The 10,416-nt window shown below is 46.2% G+C and overlaps 1 protein-coding gene across 1 annotated transcript; it reads right to left on the bottom strand.

Annotated features, from left to right (window-relative positions):
* Positions 1–2,978: 2,978 nt before the first annotated feature.
* Positions 2,979–5,511, bottom strand: CCR9 (C-C motif chemokine receptor 9). Its single transcript, XM_088063046.1, has 3 exons — positions 5,438–5,511; positions 4,599–4,659; positions 2,979–4,139 (listed from the first exon to the last, which is right to left on the bottom strand). Exons 2-3 carry the CDS (start codon positions 4,614–4,616, stop codon positions 2,979–2,981), a joined length of 1,179 nt encoding a protein of 392 aa, XP_087919172.1. The 5' UTR covers positions 4,617–4,659; positions 5,438–5,511.
* Positions 5,512–10,416: the final 4,905 nt, after the last annotated feature.

Here is a 10,416-nt window from a genome sequence, read left to right as displayed (position 1 = left end):
CTTTTGTGCTTCTGACCCCAACACTGGAAGAGGTGCTTCTGTACAGACGTCTCTCTTTCAGGCAGAGCAGGCAGCAGGTAGGCAGGTTTGCCTGCAGAGAGTGAAAGTTTCTCATGGGCTCTCCCAGCTTCCTGCCCTTGTGTCACAGGCAGGCTGGTGTCTCACTGCATGACTGCCTGCACCACAACTCAGCACTTGAGGCAGGGATGAGTCCAGCTGCTCTTCAAAGAAGAGCAACAGCATAGGAGACTGCAGCCCAAAACTGGGATCATCTAGGAAAAAATGGTCTCAAAGAGAAGGGAGGAGACCCAAGCTATAGAAGATCTCAGGCCTCTCCCAGGACTTCCAACAACTGCTTGATGCCTATCCTGCTAGAGCTGTGTGTAAAGCATGAGTCCCCTGGGACTGCTCATAGGGCAGGGGAGGCAATACCCTTTGCCTGTGAGGAAACCTCCCATCAACTTCCCATGGAAGAGAGCATCAGGTGAAGGCTAGGGACACCCTAGCCAGGTACAAGAGGGATTGTAGTAGGATAAATCCAAGTAAAATATCAGGGCAGAGGGACAGAGGAGCCCAAGAAGAGTTTGACCACAAGGAGCTGTGCTGCTGGCAGACAGAGGCCCCCAGCAGATGCAAGAGGGAGTAATGGCAGAAAACACCTCCATGACTGAATCCCTGCTGTGTGATGACCAACAAAAAGGGTTGGGGATGAGGCTGCAGCCAGACGGGTGCAGGGAGGCAGCTTCCTCCTGAGTTTGTGTGGTGAGAGCAGCTTTGGGAGCCACCAGCAGCTACTGGACTGCAGGCAGCCATGGTGGAACAGAACCCAAGAGGGAAAACTGCCCCCAGGGAGTTTTTCCTGGCAAAGTGATGGGAGCAGCCTGACTCAGAGGAGGATGTGCATGACCCAGGAACAACCCCATCCCAAACTGCCACAAGTTCATTGCCATTTCACCAGCCTCAGCAGCTTCACCTGCTGATCAAGCATGAATATTTCTCGCTGCGTTTTAGAGACTAAAGAAGCTTTAGTTTCTGTGAGATGCCCGCGAAGTTCAAGTTCCTGGGGCTGGTGAGATGTAGTGCAGGGAAGAGGAGCTTGCAGCTAAGGCTTGCACACTTGTTTGCATAACTCAAGGGCTCTTTGGGGGCCAGGAGAACCCTCTGTGTAAGAGCACCATCACCCCCAGCCTCAGGAAGAGGTAGTGGGGCTGAGCTGCTGTGGGGAAGCATCTGCCCCCAATGTGCTCCCTCCTCCTCTGCCCTGCCTCCCCAGACTGCACCCCAGCCCTTGCCTCCAACAGCCTAAACCTGCCCCAGTGCCTGGGGTTCTCAGCTGCAGCTTCCACATCACAAGGGTTAGATATTTGAAATAAACTCTCTTAGCAAAGTTTTCCTTTGGCCTCTTTTTAGAGGGGTAAATGCTGTGATTGCAAAGAGATTACATGTATGGATCTGAATGGGAAAGGATGTATGGGCAAGAAACAACCAGTTCATCCCCTTGGTGTATGTGGCAGTACCTTTATTTAATTTTGGCTTCTGTTTGCTGAGCACAAATCACAAAAACCTCCCACACTCTTCTTACACATACAGTAAAAAATATGTACATCTTTGACCATTTTTCTTCCTAAGTTAAAAAAAAAAAATCCTAATAAATGTATATGAAACTTGAACCCCATCTGCGCAGGTGTACCCTATTAGCTAGAAAAGCAGCATCAAACTTTGCAGAGAGTTCATTTACCAACATTCTTTAATGATAAATGCACAGTGAAAAAACCCCTTTTTTCCCTGGAAGAGCCAAGTGCCATAAAGCAAACCAGGTTAAATGAGATTATTTTAATCAAAGGCTTCTGAGCACTACATCTTGCAATTGAAGAGTGGGAGGTGCAGGCTGTGGTCAGGCAAGACAGGGGAGGCCATGTGCCTGTGAGAGAATGAGCAAGGGGGAACAGATAAATGATGCCCCATGGGCTCAGGTTTTGGGGAACATTACAGCACACCACTTCTGGGAATGGCAGTCTCCACAACCTGATGTCTCACTACAAATTTCTTTAGGTTTGAAATTAATTAATTAATTAAGTAACAAAAATCATTCCCTGTCTTGGGGAATTGTCCCTGTCCCTTGTCCCTGGCCCTAGGTTGAATATATTTTCCAAAGATATTGGTGCATAACTGGCGGTCAGTTGAACCATGGGTTTGGTTTTTGTGTTCTGGTTTATGGCAGCTTTTCACCATACAGCAAATATTCCTGGGACAGAAAATTCAATGCCTCTGAAGCCCTTAATTTTTTATTGTGAGGGGTGATTTGTCTCCAGTATCAAAACAGAACCCATCATACCTGACATCACAAAGCTAAAATACAGGAGAAAGACAGATTACATTCTGCAATGCCCACTTTATGTACACGAACAAGTGGTTTTCCTTTTCTTTTTCTTTTCCTATGTAGCCAGAGTTGCATTTGCCCAGGCACAGAGAGTAGCATTTGTTCACTGCAACAAACCAGTGTCAGTGCTAAAGGCCTGACACTTTACACAGGACAGGATCTGGTGTAGGAATCTGGCAGAGCTCCTGAGTCAAGCCACCTTCTTAGGGAAACCTGGTATGACAGCAAATGAAGGCTGAAGCACCTCCTGCTGCTTCCTATGGACAGAATGCTTCATCTGCCTCTGTTGCTGCCATAGCTGGGTTTATCACCCATTGCAAGATTTGTTATTTCAGGTTGTGGTCTGAGCTGCAGATGAGCCAGCTGTCACAAAGGTTAGTTTTTGACATCTATCAGTTCTGTTTATAGCAAGTATGGTTCCATTTTGTTCCCAACTGCCAAATGTTTCCTGTTCTCTCAGCCAGCAACCCTCAGTTGGGTCCCGCACGTCAAGGACAGGCCCCCAACCCTTTCTGCCTCTCTGGGTTAATCTTTGGGGTATACAGGTGGTTTCCAAAGAGCTTGGTGCTTGTCTGGAAAGGAGAAGGTGAGGACTAACTTACAGGATGACTTTGGAGGGAGGAGACATAACAGAGGAGGTCCAGTGAGTGTTGAGGATCAGGGAGTTCCTGACCCGCCGCCTCCCCAGCATGGCAAAGGACCAGTTTGAGCTGTGCTCCTGGCTGTCACAGGCAGAGGAGTGCTCCTGGCCCCCGCTCCAGCAGCATCCACAGCTTTGCATCATCCTGCCCAGCGCCATCCTGAACCGCTCGCCAGCAAAGACATAGAGGAAGGGGTTGAGGCAGCTGTGGAGGAAGGCGATGATCTGGGTGACCTGCAGTCCAATGTCCAGCTGGTTGGCAGCCTGACAACTGTGCACCACCCCAGTGTAAGTGTTGATGGCTTTGACCAGCAAAAAAATATTGTATGGGAACTGAGAGAGAAGGAAAGCAGTGATGATCAAGGTGATAATCTTCAGTGACTTCTGCTTTTGGAATCTTTTGGCTTGTAGGAGGGTTTTGATGATAAGGGCGTAACAAATCACCATGACAAAGAGAGGGAGGAAGAATCCTATGATGACTTTCAAGGCCAGGACTGTAACTCTGAAGATCACACCAACATTTGGTGGGTACATAATTTTGCAAACTGTTACATCACCCACCTGTGTGCTCTGGCTGTAAATGATTTCTGGGATGCACAGGCTCACAGATGTCAGCCAGACAGCCAGGCACATGAGCCTGCTGCGCAGGAGCCACCTTTGCTTACAAGTTTTAGCTTTCATCGCTTGGACTATAGTGATGTACCTGTCAAAGCTGATGCAGGTTAGTAGCAAGCTGCAGCCATAGAAGTTGATCTTATACATGCTGTTGACAACTTTGCACATGAAGTCCTTAAAGATCCATCCATTGGAAGCAGCCTGGGCCCAGAAGGGGAAGGTGAAAAGGAGCAGGAGGTCAGCGATGGCCAGGTGCAGCAGGTACTGATCCATCATGCTCCTCCTGAAGTGATATTTGCAATAGACAAGCACGACCAAGGTGTTCCCCACTGCGCCCACAGCAAAGATGAGCCAGAAAAACACTGGCAGGAAGGCTTGAGCAAACTGCTTGACCTGCCTCATGTTGCACATGAAGTCTGTGCTGTTCACTTGCTTTTCACACAGGGACAGCACCACGCTGTTATTCCTGTAGTAATCCAGGCTACACTTACCAGGATGTGTGACCTGCAACAGGACATCTAGTAAATTTGCGTTGAGAGGTTCAGTAAAGCATACATTTTCCCCTCTCTGCCAGATACAATTGAAGATGCTTCATGTATTACATTTAAATGTGAAAGTGCAAAGGCTGCCAGTGAAACAGATAATTTCAGATTGCTTGAATTGTGCAGCACAGCAGAGGTTTATAACCATGACCCATTGAATGAGAAACTCACAAAAGAGCAGCTCACGATGTCCAGCCAACTTCAGTTATTAAAATGGCAGATGGTGAAAGCATTATCTCTGTCAGGTAACTTAAAATATGATTTGCTTGGCTTCAAATACATAACAAAAGGCAAAATGCCCAACTTGGGAAGAGGCAAAGTGTTGGGATGGTACCAGTGGCTCGGAAGAGGCAGAAAACTGATGGAGACAAAGAGGGGGGGAAGGAAAAGGAGATGAACAGTTACATAGCTGTATACTCACTACACTTGCAGCTGCCATCTTCAGCCAGATCACTCCTCAGTCCTGAAGGAAGCTCTGTAGCCTGGAGAGTAAAGATGGGGAAAACAACTGATTTGAAACAACTCTGAAGCGGGACTGTGACACTCTTCCTTGTACCTCTTCTTCTTCTACCTTTAATAAAAACCTCAACTCTTTGAAACAATTCTGGCTGGAACATGAACAAACCACACAGAAATTGGTGTCACTGATTTGAATTTAGTTATTTTCGTATTACAAATTTACATTTAACCTACACTAGGTGTTCAGCTTCTCTATGGCAGTGTGCTGATTAAGTCCTTCGATGTACTACAGTCACTGCCATCTCATTTTTAACAAGCTGTAGACTCCCCAGTGTGCACATGTAAAAAGTAATCTAAAAGCACTGTATCTTGCAAGAGATTGATGAGAAAAATTGAAATGTTCCTTTTAAATTATCTAGCAACTAAGAAAGAAAAGTACCTGGCTTTAGTAGTACTTTGCAGTCTTAAATATTTGTATCCTCTGCAGCAAGTGATTAATCTCTGCCTGCAAGTTCTCTTTCTTATCTGTGAGTTTAGGCACAGTACTCATTGCTGTTGGCCTGCAAAGCTGATCATTAAGCCCCAGTAAACAAGAAAACATTGGGCTTTTTCTGCTGCAGATTGCTTTTCTGGTCGGTCCACTATCACAAAAGGTAGCTGAGCCTAGTGGGCTCAATGCAAGACAAATGCACTTAAATATTCCACATGTTCTGCACCAGCTTGTCTAGAATAATGCCTGGGGATGAAGCCTGGACAGCACAGGTGGGTCAGGGCTACTGGGGACCTTCAACTAGCACAGACCTTTACTCCAGACCCCTTCAAAAGGAACTCATGTAACCGAGAAGTTGCCTTGCAGAGACTACAGCAGAAGTGGATAGAGCCAAACCTCCTCTATGAGGAAATGGCCCATGTTCATACTCTTGACTTCCCTCTGACTAGTTGTGGGCTGACTAAAAGCACCTGTGGCTGTGGCTGGCAGCAGTCACTGAGCTCCTGATTTCTCCCCAGAACTCACTTCTAACATGTCATTGCAGCATCTGGTGAAGAGTTCAGAGCTCTATATCCCCAAGGAGCTTTTTTATGTTATTTTCTTCTAGCTGTCAGACCTACCTTAAATTGCAAGCACAAAGATCATTGTAACTTGGCCAGTTTGGTGAGGGAGGAAAAAAAAAGGTGACTTGTAATTCAGTTTCTTTTCCATGGAGGCTGTTTGTGGGAAAGAGAGACGTGAATAGTGGAGAAGTGAGGGGACTCATTGGGACAGTTGCTGCAGGGGGGGCAGCCTGGATGTGGCACCCAGGAGTCACACTCTGCATGTGATATTTGCTCTTTGCACCTACAATTAACCTTAGAGCTTTTTGTAGGTTGAGGTGAGTGTGTGTTCCTGGGGCCTCAGCCTGATTAGATCTGCCACAGACTGTTTACTCTCCGGTTTTCATGTTTTAAGTGGCTCAAACACAGGTGGCAATCTCTTCTTTCTTTTATTTTTATTTTGGGTTTTTTTCCTGGTAAGCTCTTTTGCTACCAAAAAGACAATATCTCATACCATCAATTTTCTGCTCATGTGCATCATCTAGCACAGGGCAAACCAGAGTTGCTCCTGGGCTGTGTCCTGCCACAAAATACTTTCACTGGGGAGAAAAAATGCCCATGAACAAGAACTGGGTGCCTTTGGGCAGCTTCCAGTGTCTTTTTGGGAGGCTGGGACAGGAATGAGGAGCCCAGTCTAGTCCTGCCTGCTCCAGGCTGACCCATGGTCACAGATTCCCACTGTTGCCTGCTAAGGCTGCCACCAAGCAGGAGCCAAGATCACAGGGTCTGTCACACACCCCACAACACCAGGTGCTTTGCAATCAACAGCAAAATGGAGCAAAACAAAAGTATGCCACCTTCAAGAGGAAAGGCCAGGCTATTCCAGCTGCAGAAAGCCAGAAGACCCAGGGCAGGATGGCAGGCACTCCCATAAAGTCCCTACTGGTGGCACATCTTTATGTGACATCCAGAAGAATGTGGCAGGGAAGACTTTGAAAAAGAAGGCAGTGAGAAGTGGTTAATAAAAGTATGAACTTGCACGTCTTATGTCTTCTTTCTGGTAAGCTGGCATGCAAATGATCTGATTTAAGTTCCCCTCTCTGCAGGAAGTCTGAGCACCACAGGGTTTTGCTTTAATGATGGTGTTCAGCTGTGACCAATGCTCGTTCGACTCACACTTCAAGGAAATTTCCAAATTGCAGTTCAGGCTCAGTTCCAGTTATGGAGAAAACAGTGATTCTGGCTAGGTTTTGGGTTGGACTCTGCTGTTACTTGGCACCATGCTCATGCCAGCAGCAAAGCATCTCCTTCCAAGGGGAAGGTGCCCAGGATACTCCACATTCAACTGCAAAATCTCCCCTAAAGTGTCTGCACATCTCTAAGAAATGGTTGTCATCTTGAAACTCTTCATGAAACAGGCATAGATCTGTATGATGATTCCACTGTACAGGACTCAGCCTCTTCCACCTCCTGGGCCAACCTGTGGCAAAACGGAAGATGGGGAGTAGATATCAGCCAAACCCCAGGGCACCTCCTAAGGAAAGCACATGTGAAAGCACAGGCATGGTCTCTGGGATTAGGGATGAGTTACTTTGAGCTTGCAAATGGCTGCCTGACAGTGGATCCATGGTAATTATCCTTAATTCAAGCTAGTTTGGCCCTTGGTATAATGCAAGCTTATTTGGCATTGGGAGAGCTACATTAACTGCAGTAGGGTAAAGGCATGCCCATGAGCAAAGTCTCTGATGCAAAGGATCTTCACATCCTTTGGTGTCTCCTTCAATGAATCTGAGCCCTCATGTTCAGGATTTAAGTGACTTTAATCAGATTTAGTTTAATTCTCCCTGGAAGCAAAATAATAAGTATAATTTAACCTACCGCTTTACAGAGTCAGTCCCACTGTACTAAAAGCCCCCAGGGTAGATAAACCTCCAGACCAGAACAGACCAGAACACGGGCAGCTGCTCATCCTGTTCATCACTTTCCTGCCACATGACATTTGTTAAGTGACTGTTGCTGAAAACAGCAGCTTTTTTGCCCACAAGAATGGGAAGAGAAGCAATGTGAATGTTAGTCCTCTTACCAAGCTTCTGCCAAACTGGTTCTACGCAATACCAGCATTGTGAGATAACTTATGATTTCCTGTCAGCTCATATTGATGCAAAACTAAGCATCTCTGTTTTCCTTACAAATACATTGCTTTCATGTTCATCAAGAAAACTTGCAAGTGAAATGCTGTTTTTTATTTTGTTTAAAGTCAGAAAATTAAAACCACCAGCATTTCTTCTATGTCTTCTTTTTATCTTTGGGGCACATAAGCACAATTTGGGGATGATTTTTAAAGCTCTTCATTTATAGGCAGAGAAGTACTTAGCTTGATGTGTTGATCAGATGCTGGAAAGACTTTGCAGAAACAGAACAAAACTTAGGGTTATATTCTCTGCTGAGCCTGGCCAAGAAGTTTCCTTTTTTCACAGTGAAAAGTGCACTGTGTTTGCAGTAAATTTATCTTTTAACATACCTATTTTCCTTTCCTTGGGTAAAAGGAGGACATTAAGCTGCTTCATTCCAAGCAGGCTTTTTGAGAGGTTCAATAACTCCTCAGATAGTCTGTTTAGCGGAGAGGCTGTGGCTGCACTGTTCTCTATGAAGAGGATATTTGCAGTCAGTGAGATCAGTGCCGCTGACAGTTACTTGCTTATATAGATTACACACAGGGGACCCTGGGGATGTCCATAATGAGCAAACAAAAGGGTCTTCTTGTTCCAGCATGGGTACACAGTCATTAAATTTTTCCTTCTCTTCAGAAAAGTGAAAAGTTAAAGTAAAAAAACCCAGCTTGTATACACTGTGAATGGCCCTGGCAATTAGAACATCGATCACAAAAATGTATCAACCCAGGCCTGCACAGGTAAACTCTTATCAACAGCTGAAAAAAAATTAATTACAGCACCCTAAGTATAGCAACACTTTTCCTCCACAAAAAGGTTTAAAGGGCAGGTTTAAAGTCTAGGTACTGAAGACACAGTTACCCAGTTTCTACCACAAATGATACATAGATATAGATATAGAGATAGATAGATAGATAGATAGATAGATAGATAGATAGATAGATAGATAGATAGATATAGATATGTCTGTGAACCCAATTCCTGTTTGCTGGCAAGGAATGTTTTAGCAATTCCTGTACAGAGCCATGTCACCAGCTGCTCCTTTTACAGAGCACTTGGCAAGCAGGGACAGACAAACCAGACCGCAAAGGCTGGTGTTAAATGTTCTCATTCCTATCAGGTATCCATATTCCTTTGCTGTGTATTCTTAATTAAATTGGGAGCTGCCTGTGCCTGCTTGCCTAGTTTGGAGTACTCATTTTAGAGTAAACATGCTTTTGGCTGCATCTGTTCTCAAGGGATATAAAATCTTCACAGATCTCAGGTCCAACTACTATTTTAGGAGAACCACTGGCTTTGTTATTCACACTGTAGGTTGGTTCCTACTGTGACTTTTGACTCCTGAGTTAACTCCCTGCAGAGGTGTGCAGGGCAAAGGGATAAAATGAGGCTTGCCAGGGATGAGCAAAGGAATGGCACACCAAAGACTGAGAGACTGCGTGCCAGCGAAATCCTTAGTTGGCTACGTGAGGCACCGAGTACAAAGAACTGCATTTGAAGTGCTTCTACACACAGCATGAGGAACAAGCAAGAGGAGCTTAGAAGCTTTGGCTCAGCCCGAAAGACGCACAGTCACTGGCATGAGTGAGCCTCCAGGTAAGGATTAAAGGACAAACAAATAAGGCAGGTGTGATTGTGGGAGTCTACTATAGGCCACCCAGACAGATGACACCACCAACAAATTAGCCTTTTAGTAACTTAGAAGTACGTGTAAATTAATATAGTTGATAAAACAGGTGCATAAGATTCCTGAAACACCTATACCTCTTGGTACAGGTACTACGAGAACTGACTGGGAAAGGTGCCCTTAATTTGTTGCTTGTTAAAAGAGAGAGACTTGTGGACAAAGTGATGATTTGTGACTTTCTTGGCCACAGCAACCATGAAGCAATCAAGTTTAAAATCTCTGCTGACAGGAGGGAAAGTGCCAGCAAAACTTCAACTCTGGATATGAAGTGAGCAAAATTCAGGCTGCTCTGGGAACTATTTAGTGAGGTCCCCTGCATAAATGCCTCTTTCTGCCCAGCCAAGGCGGCTGTTCTGTCATTCCTCTGGGGAGCTGGGGCAAGTCCTCGGCCTTGCACAGCCCGGAGTGTATGTGGCGCTGCAGATGATGGTCTGGCCACGAGAGGTAAAGGCCAGAACCAGCTTTCTGTCCTGGCACCTTTTGTGTGGGAGATGTGCACAACATTGGACGTTATCTCTTCATTTTAATGCAGGGCCCCTGAAAGAGATGACAGTGCTTTAACTTGGGAAGGAGAGCACCCAGGCCCAGTGCTTCCCGTCAGGATGGTGGGCTGCTCAAGGAAGGTAAAGGTCACCAAGACCTTTCCGTCTTGGAAACTGCTGTGTGAGAGAAATCTTTGGATGTATTCAGTATGGGAGGTTGTATCCAAAAGTCTCCTGTGAGCTCCTGACCCTGCACGGCAGCGCTTTAACACGGGAAGCAGCGCACCCAGCCGCAGGGCCTGAGGCGCACCTGACGGGCTGCTCCCGGGGGGTGACCCGGGAGGCGAGGGCAGGAGGAGGCCGGGCTCAGAGGGGTGGAGCGCCGCTGCCGTGGTGCCGGTGGGGAGG

This window comes from Pseudopodoces humilis, chromosome 1, assembly GCF_049639895.1.
Source record: "Pseudopodoces humilis isolate 2021_Gansu_Grassland_sample_001 chromosome 1, ASM4963989v1, whole genome shotgun sequence".
Classification (NCBI taxonomy): domain Eukaryota; kingdom Metazoa; phylum Chordata; class Aves; order Passeriformes; family Paridae; genus Pseudopodoces; species Pseudopodoces humilis.
This window is presented reverse-complemented; position numbering and strand designations above follow the sequence as displayed.